The 25,132-nt window shown below is 43.9% G+C and overlaps 1 protein-coding gene across 2 annotated transcripts in view; it reads right to left on the reverse strand.

Annotated features, from left to right (window-relative positions):
* The window catches only part of rab6a (RAB6A, member RAS oncogene family), a 108,615-nt gene that overhangs the window by 22,663 nt on the left and 60,820 nt on the right, over positions 1–25,132 (reverse strand). The window contains exons 4-6 of one of the 2 annotated variants that reach the window (XM_072477135.1): positions 23,516–23,621; positions 5,132–5,243; positions 282–375 (exon numbers count right to left, since the gene is read on the reverse strand). In XM_072477135.1, coding sequence (XP_072333236.1) covers positions 282–375; positions 5,132–5,243; positions 23,516–23,621 — 312 coding nt within the window. Of the gene's footprint in view, positions 1–281; positions 376–5,131; positions 5,244–23,319; positions 23,426–23,515; positions 23,622–25,132 lie in introns of both variants that reach the window. The other variant, XM_072477134.1, reaches the window with a different exon arrangement.

Here is a 25,132-nt window from a genome sequence, read left to right on the forward strand (position 1 = left end):
GCCTCAAAATAGTGTAAATGCAACAAGTAATATGATCTAGAGATTGTATGGTGTTTTGCAATGTCGAGTCCCAAAGTGCCAATCTTTTGCAGAAAGCAAAAATTTGTTACCGTGAGAATCCAGAAAGATGAATGAAAAACTGGTGTCCCTCATGAAACCCACACTTCAGGAACCCCTGACTGAAACACTATCACCAACATACACCAATAGAAAAATAGCTTTGGTTTTCTGCAGCCACAGAAACATGCAAATCCTGCAGTGTACTCTTATTGCTCACTCACCTGTTTTACATTGTAGCCAGCTTTAGCACTAGTTTCAATAAACATTACATTCAGTTCTTTGGCTTTTCTTTCTCCTTCCTCGATTGCAACTTGCCTGAAAGCAGAGGAAACAATTTTTGGAGAGGGATATTTTTGTATAAAAACTCTTAACATTTCAATAAATCCAAACAATAACACAACAGTAATAACTCTCCCCACACACAACAATATAAACCGAATCCCCCCCTCCCCAAAACAGCTAATGGTGGCCAAAACTTTAATGTAAATTACAAACAGCCATCTACGGTAAAACCCTTCTACCGACCCCCTCAGTGCACTTGACCTTCTCAAGGTGCAAATATTCCATCAGGTCACCCAGCCACGCCAAGGTGCTTGATGGTGTAGTCAAACTCCAGCAAGAGGATCAGAGGCAAAGGCCAGAATGTCTGCCCCTGTCCGGAGCTCTGGCACATCCAAAACCCAAAAACCGCGACCAGCAGGCAAGGCTCCAACCCAATGTTCAGGATTGTCGACATGGCATCAAAAAAGGACCTCCAAAACCCACCAGCTTTCAACACGACCAGAACATGTGCACCCTGTGTGCCAGTCCCACTGAACAAAGATTGCACCTATCCTCCATCCCATTGTAAAACAGTCTCATTCTAACCTTCGGGAGGTGTGCTCAAAACACTCATTTTAGCTGAATGGCATTCAGCCTCCCATAGTACGAGGTCACGTTCACCCTCCTCATAACCTCGCTCTAAACCGCCTCCTCCAGAATTGGCCCCAGCTCTTCTCCCCACTTCACTCCCTCAATTGAGCCAGTTTCCTCCCCCACTATCTGCTGGTATGTCAGACGCATTGGCCATCTCCGACCCTGTGCCAGATAAAATCTTCTCAAGCAAGGTAAAAGGCTGCCAGGAAGGCTGGAAAGTACTTTTTGACTGACTACCCAGCTGGATATACCTGAACCCATCAGGCATTTATTTGCAAGCCCATATTTTTCCTTCAGCTCCCCCAGGCTAGCGAACCGACCTTCTAATAACAAATCTCCCACCTTCTCCAACCCCTTCTCCTTCCACTCCCTAAACCCTGCATCCTGGCCAAGCAGGCTCAAATAATTGGTTTGCACAAATGGGATCTAGCCTTGAAGCAGCCTTCAAATTAAAATGGAGCGGTCGCCAAATTTGAAACGTGGTTACTACCACCGGGTTAGTCGAGTGTTTCTTCGGCACCACCGGGAACGGAGCAGATAAAACAATTTACAATAAATTTTAAATTAACCAAGGGTTAGGGTCGGAATTAATTAAATATTATAGATGAACTTTATGGAACAGGGATTTCACAACCGGCTTTACATACAAGCGATGTCCCAAACTCAAGAAGAATCCTTCAAATTAGATTAACAGGCACATGGAAAGTTGCATCAAAAAGTAATGGATGCCTGGTAAAAGCCCAAATTATAGAATCTCACTGACAGCATATTATTAAAAATGTCCATAAATAGAATAGAGTGGCAAGTTCTGGCCAAAACAAGAAATCCCCAGATGAAAGTGATTGTGGCATCTAAAGGGCGCTTTAAATTTCTGGAATTGACAAACGACAGTATGACGTTAGGAGAGTTATGGATCCTTGTTCTCAAATTAGGTTACAAAAGGATGAATAGGCAATTGTCCAAAAATATTTCAAACAATATTATAACATCCCTCATTAATTTTAGATTGCAGCGCAGTAATGAAGTGTTACATTTATGGAATAATTTTATAAATGGCAATATTGCTATCAAACATTAGAGATTAGTGAATATCCATAGAGATTAGTGAATATCCATGTATCCATTGATGTAGCTTTCCAGTTCTTAATGCTCTTCATTTTCTTCCTTTATATTAAGAGGAATACAGAACTGCAAAACAGTATTTTACTTTTCTAATACAGAGGCAACTAATGGCAAAGTCTCGCATTTCTGTAAATGACTAGCATTCACAGGCATTGTCACAAGAAGATGTGAACACAAAAAGTGGTCATTTGGACCTCAATGATTAACTTCCAGCAACAGCAAAATTGTGTTTGAAGTAAGCTGCATTTAAATTGTACAGAATCATTTCAAAAAAGTACTTTTCCCCAAAAAGGCATCTTGAAAATATTGGATCCTAACAATTTCCTATTGCTTGGAAACCAAAGCAAGGGCAACTCACCATTATTAAAGCAATGTGCTTAAAGCTGCAGACAGTAATTGTGAATGTTTTAATCATATTGTGCTTTGAAGGAAAAATGTTAAGTTTCAGAATTGCTCCAATACATTTTAGTGCTAACCACTGCCAGTCATCATCTCTTCCACTCTATTTAAAAAGCTGTCGGTAGCCAATTATAAAATCCAAATATTTAACGGTAGTAGTTGCAAGTGCAACTAGCAGCAACATTATCTTTTTCTTTCTAGTGATTGTACCAGGACAGACAAGTGGACTCACATGAGCAGTGATACATTAAGACGACGATAGAATGAAATGGTTAAGTGCTGAAAGCAAGAGGAGAATGAGAAAAGGCATTAAGCTCCGACGAACGACACACCATATTTTATTTCTTCGACCGAAACAGTCTCGGTGCAATGGACTAATTGGAAATGGGATTGGAATCAGTGATATGCTGTGTAGGGTGGGTCTGGGAGAAGTCAAAGAAGCAATACACCAAGTGCTAAATTAGAATATAGTTGTAGAATGCTTTGTGCAGCTACCACAAGTGAACATCAGGGACACAGCCAGAGGCACATTCCTACAGCATCAGGAAAATATTTACAATCTCTAAAATCATGCTTCCATGGGCATAGTTATTTACATTATTAAACAGATGAGCAAATCATATCATGAATTGATAAATCAACTTTCAGTATAATCCATAAAAATTTTAGTTGTGCAAAAGAAATGAACGAGTTAAAATTACTCTACAAGATATTGTTGGATTGCACATTAGCTTATGGGGTAGTTTGTAGAATTCCATTCTTACTTTGACTTAGTGATTATATACTTTGCTTTAGAATGTCAAAATGACTGGTTGCTAACTCCGCTATGTACTAATTCCTCCCTCCACCCCAGCAGTCACAGAAATCAGGCTTTGTGATCAGCAATTTTTATATACCCCAGCACAATCACTCACATCAAAAAGCTCCAACTTGACAGTTACCTCGATTGCAAAGTCAACATCTTCAAGGACAGTCAAAACGTGACCTCTATATGAACTAACCAGTTGTCCTTTATTGTTACTATGAATAAGGTTAATGCTCACAAGCCAAATATGTTTGAAAATATTCTAGTATCCCTAAAGTTTAGAATTGTGCAATTTCACAATAAGTGTAGCTTATTAAAGCGAAGAGGTAATGATAACCATATACAAAGCTTTAATGTGATTATCAGATTCTGAGTGCAATATAGGAAGAATGTTGAAACTTTAAAGAGGATAAGATATGGGTTCAGTAGTGTGTGGCCTCGTATGATAAAGGCAGACTTAAATAATGGTTAACAAAATGTAGATTATGGAGAAAATATGACAAATGTTTAAAATTATGGAAGAATTGCACAACTAGGTAGAGGATGACTTGCCATTTCAATCCACCACCTTGTTCTCATGCTCACAGTTCTGCCTCAACTGCTACAATGCTATTTGCTTTCTAACTGTACTGACCGTTATTCTGCTATTAACACCTACTCTGGGCCAAAGCTTTAGTCTTTAAACTATCTTTACCACTCCCTTTGCCTTGGGTTCCAAAGGCGGCACAGTAGCTAGCACTGTTGCTTCATAGTGCCAGGGACCCGGGTTCAATTCCCGGCTTGGGTCGCTGGCTGTGCGGAGTCTGCACATTCTCCCTCTGTCTATGTGGGTTTTCTCCAGGTGCCCGTCTCCACCCACAAGTTCCGAAAGACGTGCTAGTTACCAGCGTAGTGTTGACAAGGGGATTTTCACAGCAACTTCATTGCAGTGTTCAAGTAAGCCTATTTGTGACACTAATAAAGATAATTATTTTGTTCATTTAATCACTCCTCCCCTCTAACCATCCCTGACCTACTTTGCTCCACATGCATCTCCCCCTTTCTCAAGCATAAAACTCACTAAATTTCTACCCTGCTCCAGTTCCAAAGAGTCATCACATTAGACTGGTTTTCTCTCCACAGATGATGCCAGACCTGCTGAGTTTTTCCCAGAATTATCGGTTTTCAATATACAAGGAGACGGTTTCCAGTGGTTGGGGGACAATTACAACAGCAGCGAAGCAGAAATATGTTTGTAATAGAAACTGTGGGAACACTTTCAGGTCTAATGGTTGAAGCAGAAACTCGAGCCCGAAAGTTCCTGAGAGTTGTCACAGCTGCTCTGCTGGAGCTTAGGCAGAAATTGAATTTGCATGCAGGGCTTCTACTACACTCTGGAGCAGATGGAGTGGAAGTGACCATGAGGAATTTATAGACCTATAATCAACTTTCAATTTTAAATTAGATAAGTGAATGCCAGAAAGGGGTTCAAGGATATGGAAATAAGATGCAGAATCTAATAAGATAATCAAATGGTCTGGCATTTGAAATTAACATCTGCAAGGTGACCGATTCATATTCATTATGAATTGATTGCCTGACTATGGGTCTGCAATTAGAGAAATCTTCCAGTTACACAAGACAATACCTCACCACTCAAGCCTGGAGATCAAGGCTGCCTGGGTTTAAACATTGTGGATAATTACCAGTAGCAATATTCATACAAATAAGTACAGAAAGTTGATGAAAACCTTTTAAATGGGGTTTGCTATGTGAAGATAACAGATTGCTTTCTAGCATTGGCAGTTTCACAATTGGGATTCCTGAAAAGTAATAACAAAAAGGTCTTACCTTTTATCTGCAAGATCGGTCTTATTTCCCACTAACATTATGATAACATCACTTCCTCTCTCTGTTCGGACATCATCGATCCATTTTGTGGTTTGTTGGAAGGAGTTTACATCTTTTGTTTTAAAAAGAGAGTGAGTATTAGATACAAACTGGCCCTAGCATTTTTAAAAAATGTGTTTATTTTGAAAAGAATCGGTCCAATGAGACGAGACAGAGCAGGGAGCTTAAAGAAACTCAAAATGATGATTCTATCTGATTCCTCCTGTTCTTTAACACTATAATGGTGAAGTGCAGGAAATAGCAAAGTGACCGAGGTAAATCTCAGCAATTTATTTTCTGTGAAAGCAGCAAAGGCCAATAAGCAACTTGCTTGAAGAATTAAATGAAAACTTGATGTATTAAACTGCTACATCCATAAATTGTTGCCAACATGAAAGGAGAAATTAATACAAAATGTGATAAAATACAGACTGTAGAATACCCACTCCCTTCAAAAACTCAGAGCAACATGAAGTGTTTCACCTTGTATAAGGCACAGCTAATCACTATCAGAAGTAAACCACAAATAAATGAAATAAATATCATCTTGCACAAAAAATGGCCAGGCCCAGAGGACTGCCTAAATAGGACTGTGGATGCTTTCAATTAGGAATGTTTCAGAAGCAGTGCTACCCAGTTGAAGCCATCACTCGGCATAGTATATAGATGGCGCTGGCAGGTGTAAAAGAAAGTTCCATTTTATGTCATACTGAGAGGAAGTGACATTTCCCAAATGATCTTATTAAACTGACACCCTCAAGGTACAGAATTCAATCTGTCGACAAATATCAGGATAACCTCCAGTCTTACTACATTTTTTGAGTCATAAATGATTGGAAATATGCTTCTAGTTTTCTGCTCCACAATATATTTTGGAATCTTTCTCCAGTAAAGACCAAAATTTCAAGGGAATAAACTCACCTTCATCCTCCTCCTCTGACCGCATTTCAATTTCCACATACAAACCATGATGCTATTCATTGTACCATAGGGAAAAATAGTTGGGATATTATCCCTTTAAGACCTTATCCAGAACTGTCAGGTGATAAATGTTTTTTTTGAAGGACAAGAAATGATTTGACAGATGTTTAAAATCATACGGTATTTTAAACTGGAGAGATATTTCCACTAGTTAATGGGCATAAATTTAAAATCACCAAAAGTACAGGACGTATGTTACCAAAAAAAGGTCTCTCTTGCTTATCACTTTAAGCATATAGAATGCCTTGTGCGAAAGAATGATGGAGGCCAATCTATTGCAGATTTTAAAAGGGAACGGAATAAACATCTAAAGTCATAAAGAAAATGAGAAAAGGCATGGAAAAGGTGCTCGGCGAATGGCTTGTAAAGGGAACCAGCCAAGTACCTTCAATCTGTCTTGTAAAATTTAGGATTAGCATTCTGAGTCAAATATTCTCACCTCTGCTTAATAATGGGTAAACTAAAGCTCTGTTTCTAACAGAATACAAGCTATCCATATTGAGCACTCCTAGCTTTCATTAACATAACAGCTTGGTGCCATACATCTATCAACTTAACAAGAATTAAATTAAAAACAATTGTGTGATTTCAATTTAAAAAAACAATTTTAAGCGAAAAGGACTGTGCCGCTGAGCTGCTTGTGCCAGATAAAGTGTATCCGTCAATAATATATTGTCCAGGGCAGCACGGTGGCGCAGTGGGTTAGCCCTGCTGCCTCACGGCGCTGAAGTCCCAGGTTCAATCCCAGGTCTGGGTCACTGTCCGTGTGGAGTTTGCACATTCTCCCAGTGTTTGCCTGGGTTTCGCCCCCACAACCCAAAGATGTGTAGGCTAGATGGATTGGCCATGCTAAATTGCCCCTTATTTGGAAAAAACGAATTGGATACTCTAAATATATATTTTAAAAAGATCTTTGCCAGTAGATTGGCATCAAAAAAATAATAATATATTGTCCATTTGCCAAGGTGAATGCAATTTGATGAACTCAGTCCAAGTTCAAGCCATAAGCATGTCAAGGGATGGGAAAAGATTTTTTGTTCCATTAAAGTGCATCCCAAGGTTTCCTAACCTTTCAGTCCATCTGTCAGCCCCTATATATGATTTCAAACACTTGGCACCCTTTGAAGAAAGTGTAACACGGTTTTTAAAATTACTTTTCACCAATTTATGGCCTGAGTAACTTCTGATATACTTAGTAATATTCAACACATCCATACATTTGATGCCTTTGCTACCTTGTTTCTGCTGTGTAAATGTGGAGTTTCTCTACTCTGATGAACACACTATAAACTTAGCCTCATCTCTACTGGCATGTATTTTACTGCATTAACCACAACTTTTTTTTCAAAAATTCAATTTCTGTTTTGAAATTAATTATTTGTTTCCAAACCCCTGTCTAAGTCCATCTCTGTCAACCCTATTCTTCCCATTACAACATTCTTGCATCACATATGCATACACCAATATATAATACTTTGACAGTATTAAACTTAATTTGCTATTTGCCTGCCTAATTGTACAGTGACTCTGTCCCTACTGTTCTCAAAACGTTAGTGTCATTTCCAAATTAACAAGACAAACATTGACATCATTATGTAATTTAAAACAAGAGAGGTGAGCCATCAACTTCTATGGCACATCAAGTAACTTTGAGGTCTGACAAAACACAAAATTGTGCAAGCAAATCTACAGTATCTGCAATTACATTATAAGTTAGAAAGCATTTGACCCTTTATGGTATGAAGTAGAAACCAGTGGTTCCAACGCTGTCAATAAATCACAGCTGGGTGTAAGAGGTGAAGGCAGAAGGAGCAATATTCCACATTTACCACCTCACCTGATGTGAATTGTTGGGTGAAACCTAGCCAAAGATTCTAGTGTCAAGTGGTATCAGGTCATTGAAGACCTCAGTCAAGCAATCTTTTAATCAGAACTAGAATGCTGCACAAATCCTGGAAGACTCAAGAGCCTTTCCATGATGAGGCATCTGGAAGAATTAAGAGCAGATATTTTGATCAACACCGCCATTCAGGAAACAAGGCCACATGTTTATGGAGGTTACCGGCACACAAAATTAAATGGGAAAACAAGGGCATTCATTTCTTAAAGGTACAGATGACAGCACACTATTGAATCTGGAGACTGATATGGAGCCAGGCCAAAACAAATGAGGAATAGGGCTAAAAGATAGCTTGGAACTAATAAGCTTTGTTGAAATATTCATGAAGATAACTACACTGACACATTTGCCCCAGTACTAACATTTTTAAAACAAACACCATCAGGAGCTCAATATGTTTTAAGCTCAAGAATCTCAAGTGAAAAATTTTCAATTTCAATTTAATGCAGTTAACCTCTGGAGTGGCCGACAAACTTCATGGCAGGTGCAAATGCGAGTGTCGGAATACAAAACAAGAAATTTTTATGCCTTTTTCCAGACCCATGGTCAATTTTTTGCTTCAAGTGAAGCAAGAATACTGGAAGCGGAAGCTAAGTGAGCAAACTTCCAGTTTTGACATGTAGCTTTAAGAATGTTGCCCTTTCTGGGCAGCAAGGTGGCACAGTGCTGCCTCACGGCGCCGAGGTCCCAAGTTCGATCCCAGCACTGGGTCATTGTCTGTGTGGAGTTTGCACCTTCTCCCAGTGTTTGCCTGGGTTTCGCCCCCACAACCCAAAGATGTGCAGGGTAGGTGGATTGGCCATGCTAAATTGCCCCTTAAATGGAAAAAATGAATAGAGTACACAACTCCAGAAGATTCAAGAAAGGGAATGTTTAGATTCAAAAGGAGAGAAGTAAGCATGCATTTTTTTCATGGAATTTAACCCAGTGATTGTCACTGCTGAACCTTACCTGGTGTGCTCCTTTAAAAATAAGGCAATAATGCCAAAGAATTCATAATATACCACAGAACCACTTCCTGTCTCAGTACAATACATTTACTCCAATAAAGTTCAATTTTGAAGGCAATATTTACATGCACACATGCGTAGTATAATGGCAAGACAACTCTAGGAGACAAAACTTTGCATGGGTCCAGGCCTTAAATGAAAATGGTTGTGTTTCATGTTGACAGTGTAAATATTTCATCCCATTTTCAGACGGAGGATTGAGCAAATCTATCTCTGACTCCAGAGTTCAAGTGTTAAAACTTAGGTTGATAGGACTCCATGTCTTATAAAACCCAAAATTCTACACAAAATGAATGTGTACCGTAACTCACTAATTTATTGTGCACAGTTGCCACAATTCAGCACAAAATTGGTTGCATTAGTATTCATGGCAATATTCATATTGTTCAAAAAGTGGTGCTTCCAGGGCTGGTTTTAAGCCAAGTTGGAGTAGGAGCTGAATTGTACTTTTGACTGTGCGACATCAGGCTCAGAAGTAACTGATGACAATACATGAAAATCTCAGATTTTCTTTCCCCAACTGACATGCTTCTTGAAAATTGCAAAACTTCTGCAGACAGCCGTGACTGCAATCGCAGCTATTTCCACCACTACCAATTCTACACCCACACACATTCAAGTGGGACTGTGAATTTTGTCCTGCACAAAGTTATGAGGATGCATTTTGTAACATAGGGGTGCCAGTCATGTTAACTGATTGTAGCAGGTACTGTGATTGGATTGTAATTGGTTTTGCTAGTATGGGACAGGGGGTAAGCTTCAGCTTCCAATTTCTGTACAGATATCCTTCAGGAAAAATGCATATGAATGGATGTTAGAAGAGATGAGGAACAATCTCTGCTGTAATGTTCCCACCCATTTTCATGTAACCTGACGATTTAACACCACTGAGGTACATTCAAAAAATAAGTTACTTGTAAGAGACACTGGGGGGCTTCTAAGTGACCATGTGATAGCATGCTAATAAAAGTCAGCATCTTCCATACAGGGAATAAACAGAAAAAGAATTGTGTTAATCGTGCATCAACTGTGTTTAATTATATGCAGGCAGAGATCATTTTTAAAAATATATTCTCGCATGGAAATAAGCATCACTGGCTAGGTCAACCTTTATTGCCCAATCCTAATTGCCTGTAAGAAGAGGATGGTGAGCCACCTTCATGAACTGCTGCAGTCAAAGTGGTGTATTAGGAAGGGAGTTGCAGGGTTTTGACCAAGCAACATTGAACGAATGCCAATACAGATGCAAGTGTATGACTTGGAGGGGAACTTGCAGGTGGCGGTGTTCCCATGTGTTTGCTGCCCATGTCCTAAATCTAGAGGTTTAGAGGGGATCTGAGGAAAAACCTTCTCACCCAGAGGATGGTGGGAATCTGGAACTGGCTGAAAGGGTGTCATCAGTGGGAACCCTGAACATTTAAAACATATATAGGCGAGTACTTGAAACACTACAGCGTACAAAGCTACGGACCAAATGCTGGAAAATTAGTTCAAAATAGTTAGGTGTTTGTTGGCCGGCACAGACACAATGGGCCGAAGGGCCTCTTTCCATGTTGTAAAACTCTAATACTCTAGGTTTAAGTTGAGCATATTTAAAGAGGTACTTGCTGAAACTATATTTGGAATTAAGTTAGGAGATATAATTTTGTAATGTTTCACTCAAAATAAATACAAGATTGAGTAAAGATGGACTCCCAGCATCCATCCTTCACCAAATGGCTTTCAGGAATAAAACACTAAAACATCTTTAACAAGGTCAATCTCCAAATAAAAATGAGGAATTTTAACTCTCTAGACCTAAGAATTCAGATTTGCTTTTTATTCTCAAGCTGGAGTTAACTGTTCCTGTCAGACCACTCCGTTGACACTAACAGGGAGTAACCTCACCCATCCCAAAGGGTTTTATAGGAAACAGCAATCACAACTTGAACTGGCCAGAGTGCTGCCACAGAATAGAAAAATCAAGCTAAACTCACTAAAATGTGTATTCTCACTGGTTGTATTTGCCACGAGAGGTCAAATAATTCATAGAACACCACATTTGCAACCCATGCTGCTTCTTATGGAATTCTCTACATTTGCAACAACACCAGATTAGTTTAGCAAGAGTGTTTTCCTCAGAATTTCTATGCTATCAAGAACACAGGAAAAATAAAAATAAAAATAATCTTCAAACCAACATAAATTGGAGCATATTGAATTATAAATATTAAAATTTCCTTCCTCTTTAAGCCAAGGTACTTTCTTCTCCATTCAATCATATAGGCTAATAGAAGCATACCAATTCACAAACATTAGCAATTGCAACTTAGCACCTACATTTTCAGGCCATACTGACATCTGCAATTTAATCGGATACAGTGAGGCTTATTTAAAACAAGACGGTACAATGAAATGAAATGAAAAGAAAATCGCTTGTCACAAGTAGGCTTCAAATGAAGTTACTCTGAAAAGCCCCCAGTCGCCACATTCCGGCACCTGTTCGGGGAGGCTGGTACGGGAATTGAACCGTGCTGCTGGCCTGCCTTGGTCTGCTTTCAAAGCCAACAATTTAGCCCTGTGCTGTATATGGTCTCAAGAGGAACCTGATCCATGGGTTTTCCTAAAGTCAGAATTCTAAAAGACTTGCAGGAACCTTGTATCCCATCTGCAAAGATCCTACTGCCGCCTTACGCACACAAGTGTTTCAATAGAAAGCGAAAACAATACTCACAAAAAAAATTGCCGCAGGATAATTGCTATCTTTGGATATATGATCCTTTGGACATTGATATCCCTTCACTTTTTTTATTCATTAGCAACAAGAAGAAAATTAGCAACATGGTACTGTGTCGAGTTCACTGTACTGTATTACGATTATTCATTTTACAATGTAATCAAAATTGCACCAAAGTTATGGGTTCAAAAGGCCTCAAATTGTTCAAGAATAAAATTCAAATCCTACCAAAGAAAGGAATGCAGGCCCATATGTTCATACCTTGAAATTTCAATGCAATAAACTTGCTAGCTCATCACCGCAAACACTGGTATCAATGAATAAAACACATAAGCATTTCAATCCTTTGTAAGTATAGATGGGTCAGCCAGCCACTATCAAATGACCAAAACTGGAGATCTGGAACTCCGTGTGGATGCTAGGTCAAATTTAATTTTCAAAACTGAGGCCAACAGTTTTTAATGAGGCAAGAGTATCAAACAATATGGATCAAAGGTAAGTAAAGGCACAGATTGGATCTCAGAGTGGTAGAACAGACCCGAGGATCTGAATGGCCTAATCCTATTCATCTGTTCCAGTGTAATCCATTAAATTTGAGATTTACCTTTAGTTAGTTGAGTAATGTTTATCTGTTCCTCTTACAAGAGCTTAACATGCTTATTAACAGTTAAACAGGAGGATGCATCAACCGATTCTTGCTTTATGGAAGTAGGTAACTCTAGTGTTGACAAGTAATCAGAGCGTGGTACAGCTAGCCTGCATTGAACAAAGGACAGCCAATGTGTTAAACAAGTCATTTCTTGGTCCAAACATGTTGAATTTTTGAGATCAGTGGCTGCCCTTGACATTAAGACAGCATTCGACAAAGTGTGGCACCAAGAAGCAGAGTAAAACCAAAGTCAATGGGAATTAGACAGGATAAAATACTTCAGTGGTTGGAGTTATACCTAACAACGGAAATGATCAAAATTGTTGGGAGGCCAATCATCTCAAATCTGTGACATTGTTGCAGGAATTTCTCAATACCTTGATCAATAATTACACTTCATGAGGTCAGAGATGGGACTGTTTACTGATGACTGCATGCTGTTTGGCCCGTTGCAATCATTCCAAAAAATGAAGCAATCTGTCTTCACACGTGAAAGGCTATTACAGCATCCAAACTTGGCTCATACACAGCAACTAAGTTTCACTCCATACAAATGCTGGTCAATGACCACGCCAACAAGAGAATCAAATTACTTCCTCCTGGCATCGAATTCCATTTCAAACCTACCATTCAAACCAGGTCTCAACAGTGACAAGAACTTGGACTGCATCAGTCACAAATACCACGGCTATTAGAGCTGCTCAGAGGTGGTGTATTCTCGACTCCTTGAAACATCTCAACCATCGCCAATGCACAAAACAAGGATGTGAAGCAACATAAATGCCCAGATGGGTGCACCCAAGAATCTTGCAATAAAAAGGATGCAACAGTCCATGTGATTGGTAGCCCATCCACCACTTTAAAGATCCATTCTCTTCACCACCTGTACACCATAACTGCAATGTATAACATTTACAGGATGCACTTGCACAATTTGTCAAGACTTCTGGCAAATGCACCTTCAAAACCATGACCTGCACTATCAAACATGAAGAATAACAGATGCATGTGAACACCACCTATAAGGCAGCGAGCCCTCGGGGCACCAGGTGCTGTAGCAGGCAGCAAGCCCTCGGGGCACCAGATGCTGTAGCAGGCAGTGAACCCTCAGGGCACCAGGTGCTGTAGCAGGCAGCGAGCCCTCAGGGCACCAGGTGCTGCAGCAGACAGCAAGCCCCAGGGGCACCAGGTGCTGTAGCAGCCAGCTAGCCCTCGGGGCACCAGGTGCTGTAGCAGGCAGCGAGCCATCAGGGCACCAGGTGCTGTAGCAGGCAGTGAACCCTCGGGGCACCAGGTGCTGCAGCAGGCAGCAGGCACCAGGTGCTGTAACAGGCAGTGAACACTCGGGGCACCAGGTGCTGTAGCAGGCAGCGAGCCCTCGGGGCACCAGGTGCTGTAGCAGGCAGTGAACCCTCGGGGCACCAGGTGCTGTAGCAGGCAGCGAGCCCTCGGGGCACCAGGTGCTGTAGCAGGCAGCGAGCCCTCGGGGCACCAGGTGCTGTAGCAGACAGCGAGCCCTCGGGGCACCAGGTGCTGTAGCAGGCAGCGAGCCCTCGGGGCACCAGGTGCTGTAGCAGGCAGTGAACCCTCGGGGCACCAGGTGCTGTAGCAGGCAGCAAGCCCTCGGGGCACCAGGTGCTGTAGCAGGCAGCGAGCCCTCGGGGCACCAGGTGCTGCAGCAGGCAGCGAGCCCTCGGGGCACCAGGTGCTGCAGCAGGCAGCGAGCCCTCGGGGCACCAGGTGCTGCAGCAGGCAGCGAGCCCTCGGGGCACCAGGTGCTGCAGCAGGCAGCGAGCCCTCGGGGCACCAGGTGCTGTAACGGGCAGCGAGAACCCGGGCGCAAGGTGCTGTAACAGGCAGCGAGATCCCAGGGCGCAAGGTGCTATAACAGGCAGCGAGACCTCAGGGCGCAAGGTGCTGTAACAGGCAGCGAGATCTCGCAGTGCGAGGTGCTGTTACAGGCAGCGAGATCTCACGGCGTGAGGTGCTATAATAGGCAGCGAGATCTCACGGCGATAGGGAGTGAGGTACGAGCCTCTCCAGGTTTGGGGGGGGGGGGGGGGGGGTGGGGTTCATAGCCCAGTTCAGGAACAATAATAGAGACATGACCTGACAAGGTAGCAGGTAGGTGATTGGCTGGTGAGCATGTGTCATTTATCAAATCTAGACAAGGATATTTCCAAAGTGGCAAGTGGAACATTTATTCAAATATTAAGAATAGAAATTCAAACAGGACTAGATGCATTAATTAAAATGTAATTAAGAAATAAATGATTCTTACTTAAAACACAATAAAGATAGCAGGGCTGTGGCTGCAATATGTGGGGGCTCAATGACGCCAGTGTGATCCACGACAAACAGATCTGCACCAAGTGTCGACGGCTCAAGGAGCTTTGGCTCATTGAGTTATTGAGCTGGAGCCTGAGCTATGGACACAGATGCATCATGGAGCGGGAAAGTTACCTGGATAGTCTATTCCAGGAGGCAGCCACACCTCTTAGGATAGTGCTGTCTGATTTGATGTGTGGTCAGTGGCAGGAAGGTGTGATTGAATGAGACAGGCAAGGGGATTGAGAAGGGAGAAGTTGAGACTTCCGGGTGCGGCTATGCAGAGCTAGGTCGCATATTCGGTAGCTCCTGCTTGGAACGGACTTTTGGGCTCATTACAGGGCCCCCACGGCATTTGTTTGCCATTTCCCGGTGTGGGAAGAAGGCTGCAGCATTCCCCCGACAGTGTCCCCCAGGAAGGGTAGGTCTCTTGGTTCCCAGACACGGCAGAAACAGTAAAAGATTTGGCTGCAACTGCAGGATGAACAGGGCCTCTTCCAGCATGCAGGCGGGGGAAGGGCAAGCTTAAAGCTGCAAGCTGACCTGAGGGCCTGTATCAAAGGTGAATTCTAGCAGCAGAGGGAACAACTGTGAAACGATCTCATCAAGGCCACTGAAGGGACTTCCGGTTGCGGTGATGCCTAGCTAGCCGCACGCTTCGGCGGCTCCAGCTCCGACGGACCTTCGGGCTCTTTTAAGAGCCCCAACGGGGAATTTTTCGACGACGCAACCCGGTGTGGTGTGTGTGAGAAGGGAGTCCCCCCCAAACGAAGGAGGAAAAAACCGGCAGCGGCGGCTGCTGCAGCGCGAGGAATCGTCAACCAAAGGGTCAGAAAGAGAGAAGTACAAGATGGCGGCAGAGAAAGCGCAGGCGACATGGGGGCCTGAGCAGGATGAAATCGTGAGACGGTGCGTGGAGCTGCTGAAGAGGGAGGTGCTGACCCCGATGCTACAGGCAATTGAGGGGCTCAAGGAGACATTAAAGACCCAGGAGACTGAGCTCCGCGTGGTGGAGCAGAAGGTGACAGATATTGAGGACGAGATCCTGGGCCTGGCGGTTAAGACTCAGACGCACGAGGCACTTCATAAAAAGTGTACTGAAAGGATCGAGGCCCTAGAAAACGGAGCGCGAAGGAAGAACCTTCGGATACTAGGTCTCCCTGAGGGTGTGGAAGGAGTGGACTGTGGAGCATACGCAAGTAAAATGCTGAGCTCACTGATGGGTGCTGAGGCCCCTGCGGGCCCCATGGAGGTGAAGTGGGCAAATCGGATCCCGGCGAGAAAACCAAAAGCGGGAGAACCACCGAGGGCGATAATCGTGCGATTTTACCGCCTTATGGTCAGAGAAGAGGTTCTGAGATGGGCTAAAAAGGTGCGGAGTAGCAGATGGGAGAATGCTGTGGTACGGATATACCAGGATTGGAGTGCGGAGGTGGCGAGAAGGAGGGCGAGCTTCAACCGAGCCAAAGAGGTGTTGCATAAAAGGAAGGTGAAGTTTGGGATGCTGCCGCCGGCAAGACTATGGGTCACGTATCAGGGGAGACACTATTACTTCGAGACGGCGGAGGAAACATGGTCCTTCATCAAAGAAGAGAAATTGGACGGGAACTGAGGGATTGATGCTGCAGGAAATGTTATTGTTATTGTTTTTGTTAACGTTAAGGTGGAAGTTAATTGAGAAGTAAACAGGGAAGGGGGAAGACATTGGGGAAATGTGGGCGCCGGTGAGGGGGGAAAGACGGGACATAGTCGGAGAATGGGGAAGGAGAGGGGGAGGGGAAAGGGAGCTGCGCCATAAGAGGCGGGTCAGGTAAAGGGATGTTCCCGCGCCAGAAAGAATAAGGCGGGAAGACAGACGCAAGGCGGATGGGAGTTCCCCCACATGGGGGGGTGGGGGCAGAGATAGTGGCGGCAATGGACGCAGAGAAGGCATTTGATAGGGTGGAGTGGGAAGCATGAATATGGGGGAGCAATCATGCTAGATAGGGATCTAGCGGGGGGGGGCAACTGGGTTGCTGCTGCGGAAATCCAAAAGGAAATGGCTAAAGAGTGGGTGGGCGGGGATGGTGTGCGACGCTAGGGGAGCGAGCGGGAGCGCGGAGGCAGGATATGGGACTGGCCTAGAGAAGGTAATGGCCAGTCGACACGGGAGGGGGGCAGGTATCCCCCTAGTGAGGCTGATCACGTGGAACGTGAGAGGCCTGAACGGACCGATAAAAAGGGCCCGAGTGCTCGTGCATTTGAAAGGACTAAGGGCAGACGTGGTTATGCTCCAAGAGACGCACCGAAAGGTGGCGGACCAAGTTAGGCTAAGGAAAGGATGGGTGGGACAGGTGTTCCACTCAGGACTGGACGCAAAGAACAGAGGGGTGGCCATTTTGGTGGGGAAACAGGTAGCATTTGAAGCAAAGAACATCGTAGCAGATAGCGGAGGTAGATATGTAATGGTGAGTGGTAGGCTGGAGGGAATGGAGGTCGTGTTGGTTAATGTGTATGTCCCAAATTGGGACGATGCGGGATTCATGAGACGGATGCTGGGGCGTATACCGGACCTGGAGGCAGGAAACTTGATTTTAGGAGGGGACTTTAATACGGTGCTGGACCCGGGGCTAGATAGATCCAGCTCAAGGACCGGAAGAAGGCCGGCAGCGGCCAAAGTACTTAAGGGGTTTATGGACCAAATGGGGGGAGTGGATCCATGGCGATTTCTTAGACCTAGGGCTAGGGAGTTTTCCTTCTCCCATGTCCATAAAGTGTATTCCCGGATAGATTTTTTTTGTGTTGGGAAGGTTGTTGATCTCTAGGGTGGAAGAAGCGGAGTACTCAGCCATAGCGGTCTCGGATCATGCCCCACATTGGGTGGACCTGGAAGTAGGAGAGGACAGGGAGCAGAGAACACTCTGGCGATTAGATGTGGGACTGATGGCGGATGAGGGAGTGTGTGCAAGAGTGCGGGGGTGTATTGAGAGATACCTGGAGGTCAATGACGACGGCGAGGTCCCGGTGGGAGTGGTCTGGGAAGCATTAAAAGCGGTGGTCAGAGGAGAGCTGATCTCTATTGGGGCCCACAAAAGGAAAACAGAGGCCAAGGAAAGGGAAAGATTACTGGGGGAGATTTTAAGGGTGGACAGGGAATTTGCAGAGACCCCGGAGGAGGAATTGTACAGGGAGAGGAGACGACTCCAGACGGAGTTTGACCTTCTGACCACCAGAAAGGCGGAGGTACTGTGGAGGAAGGCACAGGGGAGGAGATATGAATATGGGGAAAAGGCTAGTCGCCTGTTGGCGCATCAATTGCGAAAGAGGGCAGCAGCGAGAGAGATAGGAGGAATTAGAGACGAAAGGGGAGACACGGTGCGAAGGGCAGGAAAGATAAATGAGGTGTTCAAGACCTTCTATGAGGAACTGTATAGGTCTCAACCCCCAGAGGGAGAGGAGGGGATACGGCAGTTCCTGGACCAATTGAGGTTCCCGAAAGTGGAGGAGCAGGAGGTGGCAGGCCTGGGGGCGCCGATTGAGGTGGACGAGGTTATTAAGGGACTGGGAAGCATGCAAGCAGGGAAGGCCCCGGGGCCAGACGGGTTCCCGGTGGAATATTACAGAAAATATGTGGACTTGTTGGCCCCGTTGATGGCGAGGACGTTCAATGAGGCCAGGGAAGGGGGGACTCTACCCCCGACGATGTCGGAGGCGACGATATCGCTAATTTTGAAGAGGGACAAAGATCCGTTGCAGTGCGGGTCCTATAGACCTATTTCACTATTGAACGTGGACGCCAAATTGCTGGCAAAGGTACTGGCATCGAGGATAGAGGACTGTGTCCCGGGGGTGGTGCACGAAGACCAGACAGGGTTCGTAAAAGGGAGACAACTGAATGTTAACGTGCGACGACTATTAGGGGTGATAATGATGCCCCCAGTGGAGGGGGAGGCAGAGATAGTGGCGGCAATGGACGCAGAGAAGGCATTTGATAGGGTGGAGTGGGAGTATTTATGGGAAGTGTTAAGGAGGTTTGGGTTTGGGAACGGGTTTATTAGCTGGATTAGACTTCTTTATGGGGCTCCAACGGCAAGCGTAGTTACAGGTCGACATAGATCGGAGTATTTCCGATTATATAGGGGAACAAGACAGGGATGCCCGCTGTCTCCATTGTTGTTCGCGTTGGCAATTGAACCTCTGGCCATGGCGTTGAGAGACTCCAGGAAATGGAGAGGGGTGATTAGAGGGGGAGAAGAACACCGAGTCTCGTTATACGCAGATGACCTATTGTTATACGTGTCGGACCCAGCGGGGGGGGGGGATGATAGAGGTTATGCGAATTTTGAGGGGGTTCGGGGAATTCTCGGGGTGTAGGCTAAACATGGGGAAGTGTGAATTATTTGTGATACATCCAGGGGACCAGAGTAGAGAGATAGAAGGCTTACCGCTAAGGAAAGTGGAAAGAAACTTCCGATACCTGGGGATTCAGATCGCTAGGAGCTGGGGAACCTTGCACAGACTTAATCTGACACGGCTGGTAGAACAAATGGAGGGGGACTTCAAGAGGTGGGACATGCAGCCTCTATCGCTGGCAGGCAGGGTGCAAGCAATTAAGATGATGGTCCTCCCGAGGTTCTTATTTGTATTTCAATGTCTCCCTATACTAATCACCAAGACCTTTTTTAATAAAATAGATAGGAGCATCACGAGCTTCGTGTGGGCAGGGAAAGTTCCGAGAGTGAGGAGGGGGTTCCTTCAGCGTAGTAGGGACAGAGGAGGACTGGCACTACCGAACTTGGGTGATTACTATTGGGCCGCCAATGTGGCAATGATACGTAGATGGATGATGGAGGGTGAGGGAGCGGCGTGGAAAAGACTGGAGAGAAAGTCCTGTAAAGGGACGAGTTTAGAGGCGCTGGTGACGGCGCCGCTACCGTTCTCACCTAAAAGGTTTACCACGAACCCGGTGGTGGCAGCAACACTGAATATCTGGGGACAGTGGAGGCGACAGAGAGGGATGCGGGGAGCACTGGTGGGGTCCCCTATCAGGAACAACCATAGGTTCGCCCCATGAAGAATGGATGGAGGATTTCAGAGCTGGTACCAGTTGGGAATTAGGAAGGTGGGAGATTTATTTATAGATGGGACTTTTGCGAGCTTGGGAGCATTGGAGGAAAAGTATAAGTTGCCCCGGGGAAATTTCTTGCGATATATGCAGGTGAGGGCGTTTACTAGACAACAGGTGAGGGAATTGCCGTTGCTCCCGACACAGGGGATACAGGAAAGGGTGCTTTCAGGGGTGTGGGTCGGAGAGGGCAAGGTGTCAGAGATTTATAGAGAGATGAGGGAAGAGGGGGAGGAGTCGGTGGGCGAACTAAAAGGAAAGTGGGAAGAAGAATTAGGGGAGGAGATAGAGGAGGGTATGTGGGCTGATGCCCTAAGCAGGGTAAATTCCTCTTCCTCATGTGCCAGGCTTAGCCTGATTCAATTTAAGGTGCTACATAGAGCACACATAACGGGGGCAAGATTGAGCAGGTTCTTTGGAGTGGAGGACAAATGTGGGAGGTGTGGCGGGAGCCCGGCAAACCACGCACATATGTTTTGGGCGTGCCCGGCACTGGAAGGGTATTGGAAGGGAGTGACGGGAGTGATTTCGCAGGTGATGAAGGCCCGGGTCAAACCAGGCTGGGGGTTAGCTCTATTTGGAGTTGCGGAAGAGCCGGGAGTGCAGGAGGCGAAAGAGGCCGATGTCGTGGCCTTTGCGTCCCTAGTAGCCCGGCGCAGGATCCTACTCATGTGGAAGGAGGCAAAACCCCCCGGACTGGAGGCCTGGGTAAATGATATGGCGGGGTTCATTAAACTGGAGCAGATAAAGTTTGCCCTGAGAGGATCGGCTCAAGGGTTCACCAGGCGGTGGCAGCCATTTCTCGACTACCTAGGGGAACGTTAGAGGGAAGACAGCTGACCAGCAGCAGCAACCCAGGGGGAGGGGGGGGGGGGTTAGTTTAGTTTAGGTCAATAGACAATGGGGTTTTGTTACCTGTGTATTGTTAAACATTTCTGTTTTGTTATTGTTTCGTTTGCTTTGTAAGAGGGAAAAATTGTTGTTTGGAAAAAATTTTCAATAAAATATATTTTTTTTTTTAAAAAGAGAAGGGAGAAGTTGGGCAACCTCAGCCCTTCCAACTGTTTCAGGAGTTTGAGGTTCCTTTGGATGGGCTAGGGCAGCAACTGATCAGAATTGCTCTCAATGCTGTGGGCTAAAGGATATATGGGGAAAATAAATCGCTGGCTTTGAAAGCAGACCAAGGCAGGCCAGCAGCACGATTCAATTCCCGTACCGGCCTCCTTGAACAGGCGCCGGAATGTGCTGACTAGGGGCTTTTCACAGTAACTTAATTGAAGCCTACTTGTGACAATAAGCGATTTTCATTTCATTTTTCATTCCATGAGCAAACTGTCCGTGGCACTGTGGTACGGGAAGTCATTCAATGAGGGGGGCGGGGGGAGAGTAAGTAGGAATGTAGTGGTATTATGAAAAGGATAGTTGGTGGGAGGGCACAGTGAACACAGCTCTCTCTCTGTAGTGGAGGGCAGATTTACACTGCTGTCTGCCTTGTGTGTAGGTTCAGGACATCTGCTCTGGGCTGGAGGGGAACTTGCAGTGGGAGGAGGAGGATTCAGTTACTGTGGCCCGTGATGATACCAACAACATAGAGAGGACTAGGAAAGAGATTCTGCATAAGTAGAATGAGCAACTAGCAATGGCCAAATTAAAAAGCAGAACAATAAAAGCATAATCTCTGGATTATTACCCGAAGTAACAATAACAGTAATAACAATCAAAACGTAGCAGGAAGTAACAGAGCATACAAACTTAACAGTAGAACAGCAAATAAGTTCACAAAATTATGAAAATATAGAACTAATAGTTTGTTATCTGAATGCTCGTAACAAAACAGATTGTCAGCTCAAATAAAAATAAATGATTGGATGGCCATTACAGAGACATGGCTACATGGCGACCAATGCTGGGACCTGAATATTCAAGGGTACTTGATGTTCCGGAAGGACAGGAAGCTAGGAATAGGTGGTGGGATGACATTCGTACAGTCGGGTGAGATGATCTTAGATCTATATCAAAATATATAATGCATTTGGGTAGAGATAAGAAATGGTAGTGGGGGAGGCGAAAGTGTTGAGGTTTCAACTATTTACAATCTATATCAATGACTTGGATGAAGGGACCGAATGTATGGTTGTTAAATTTGCAGATGTTACATAGATAAGTAAATTGTGAGGGAAATGCAAAGAAACTTAGGTAGGTTAAGTGAGTGGGTAAAGAACTGGCAGATGGAGTATAATGTGAACACGTTCTCCTTGGCAGCAAGAATAGATAAGCTGTAGATTATTTAAATGGATAAAGGCTGTAAAACGTGACAATACAGGGGGATCTGGGAACATGAATCACAAAACATTATTATGCAGGTACAACAAGTGATCAGGGAGCAACTGAAGTGATGTTGCGTATTACAAGGGTTATGGAATATATAAAAATAGGACGTTTTGCTGAAATTGTACAGCGCGTTGGTGAGCACTGCATGGAGTTTTGGCCATCTTACTTGAGACAGGGTTTAATAGCATTAGAAGCTGTTCGCAGAAGGTTATCTCAACTGATTCTTGGGACGAGGGGGTTATCTTGTGAGGAAAGGTTGGACAGATTGAGCCTATATCCATCAAGTTTAGAAGAATGAACGGTGATTTTATTGAAACACAAGATCCTGAGGCCTTGAGAGAATATTTCCCCTTGAAGGAGAGACTAGTGCTTGGGGACAGAGTTTAAAACGAAGGGATCTCCCATTTAAAAGAGAGATGAGATTCAGGGTTGGTCTGTGGAATTCTCTTCTCCCAAGAGCAGTGTAGGCAGGGTATTGAATATTTTTATGGCCGAGTTAGATAAATTCTTGATTGACAAGAGGGTAGGTCAGAAAAGTAGAGGCCACAATCAGTCATGATTTTATCAAATGGTGGAGCAGGTTGGAGGGGCTGAATAACCTCCTTTGGCTTCTAATTTATATATTTGTATGTTTATATCCTAACTTGGCCATATATGGTCACTCCATCACTGCTGGGTCAAATTCCCAGAACTCCCAGCAGCACGTGGACTAGAACAACTCAAAGCAGGGGCTATAAATGCTAGACTTGCTAGTGATGTCAATTGAAAATAAATGCTTTAAAATGTATATAATGTCAGAACTTGACCAGAGAACTTTCACTTCCAAAATAATCAGACATAGCTTGCAGAATTGAAGTGTTTTATTAAGGCAACATATCCCAAGTTATAGCAATGTATTTACTTGGAAAAGTTGAGACTACACACCAACTGGAAAATTGTAGAAACACTCCCCCAACATTCAGGCACCATTTGGTTTAACCCAAGGCCAAACAAATAACTATGGTCAACAGAAACACAACCAGATTTTCTTCACAGGCCTATTGAGGAGGTTATGCAAAAGTGCAAGTGACAACAGGGGATGCACATGCCAATTATAAGCCAATGTTAGAATAGCAAAAGGCCCCACTCACTTGTAATATCATAGACAACAACTGCAACAGTAGAGTCACGAATGTAGCTAGGAATCAAGCTCCTGAACCGCTCCTGACCTGCTGTGTCCCATAACTGCAACCGCACCTAGTCATCAGGCAAACAACAGCAAGAAAAGGGAGGAATAAGAACATCAAGGGCTGTTCCCTTTTGAACATCAAAACTTTATATACCTACTTGTGATATCGTAAACTACTACAGCTGCAGCTGAATCACGGATGTAACTGGGAATAAGGCTACGGAAACGCTCTTGGCCTGCAGTATCCCAGAGCTGAAGCCGTATCTGTAGGATGGGAAAAAAAGTCAAAGAGAACAAAGCCAATGGCAAGCACTAAAACACACAAAGCAACAGAAAAGTGAAAAAAAAAAGCTAATGCAGAGACTAAAAACGCAATGGCTGTAAACTGTTAAAACCATTATAAAATCAGTGTTAACCTCATGTCTCACAAGGTGGTATGGTGTCACATATCGATGGATGGAAAATGTTTAGAATCACCTCCATTCCATAGTTCTGTCATCTGCAAATAATAAAATCCATACCAATTTAGGATGCCTTTTATATTTGTGTCAATGGATTGGACACATCACGGAGAGCAGAAATATGGATCAAACACAACTGGATGTTCTTGATGTTGGATTTAACAAGTAGCGCTGGCTGTGTGAAACTCATTTTGGGACCTGATGGTGCAACCACTCCACTGATAGTTATATAAAAAGCAGGTTTTTTTTTTAATGTTAAAGATGAAAAAACAAACCCGTCTTTCCATGAGTGTTCAAATCCCCCCCACCCCCCATCCAGAATAATCTGGGTTTGGAGTAGTTCCAGCACAGCTTTCTAGACTGTTCAAACAGGAGTCATTGCAAACAAGCACAGTGATATACTGTGACAGTGCATATGTTAATAATCAGGCATTTCAAAATTCTGAGAGTTTATGCTACCAGAATAGAATGTGGCATAATTTTGTGATGCAATTTTTGTTGCGAATGTATAGAAATACTGACCAAATAGTACTTTAGACCGCAGACCTATTAATCAACATTAATATCCACATGTGACCATAGGAAAGCAGATTTGTCTAGATGCAACAATATGATAATAAGTGTGAATGCTTTTACTTTACGCAAATACAGCAACATCTTCAGAAAAAGTGCTGCAGAACAAAAGGGGTCTGTGCAGTTTCCAATTGTGCCAAGTTTTAAGCACTCAAATGTAACTGCAAAACACATTTTGGCAACTGTGAACATTTCCTGGATATATAGCGTGATCAGTATAACTCAATATCCATTCTGCTATTTTGATACCATTATCACCTAAAGTGCAGCATTGTCATCTAGCATTTTGGAAGTTGAAAAATTTGCACTTTAATGGAAATTGCATTTTTACACAGTGACACTGAAATATAGTTTTAGAAACTGTTACTCCAAGTTCAGGATTTTACACCACTTCATTTAAAGAGAAAACTCTGAACTCCATTTCTTCATTTTTCCACACATTTTTAAAAAAGTAAAATTTGAACTTATTGCTACTCAATCTAACCTATCTTTCTTTCCTCACCCCAATTCAAAAAAAACCCCTACATTTTGGTTCACTGCCCCATGCAGAATTCTCAAAGTAATCACCAAATTTAAACATTTCCAGTTTTCTACCTTATGTAAAAGCTTCAAGAAGTAAAGAGCTAAATTTCCAATGTCTAAAACCCCAGGTGACAATGCTGTATATTTGGAGATAACAGCATCAAAATAGGTCAATAGGTATTATCTCCTAGTTATTTCTTTCCTCTTGCTTTCAAAATT

Source organism: Scyliorhinus torazame, chromosome 15 (assembly GCF_047496885.1).
Source record: "Scyliorhinus torazame isolate Kashiwa2021f chromosome 15, sScyTor2.1, whole genome shotgun sequence".
Classification (NCBI taxonomy): Eukaryota; Metazoa; Chordata; class Chondrichthyes; order Carcharhiniformes; family Scyliorhinidae; genus Scyliorhinus; species Scyliorhinus torazame.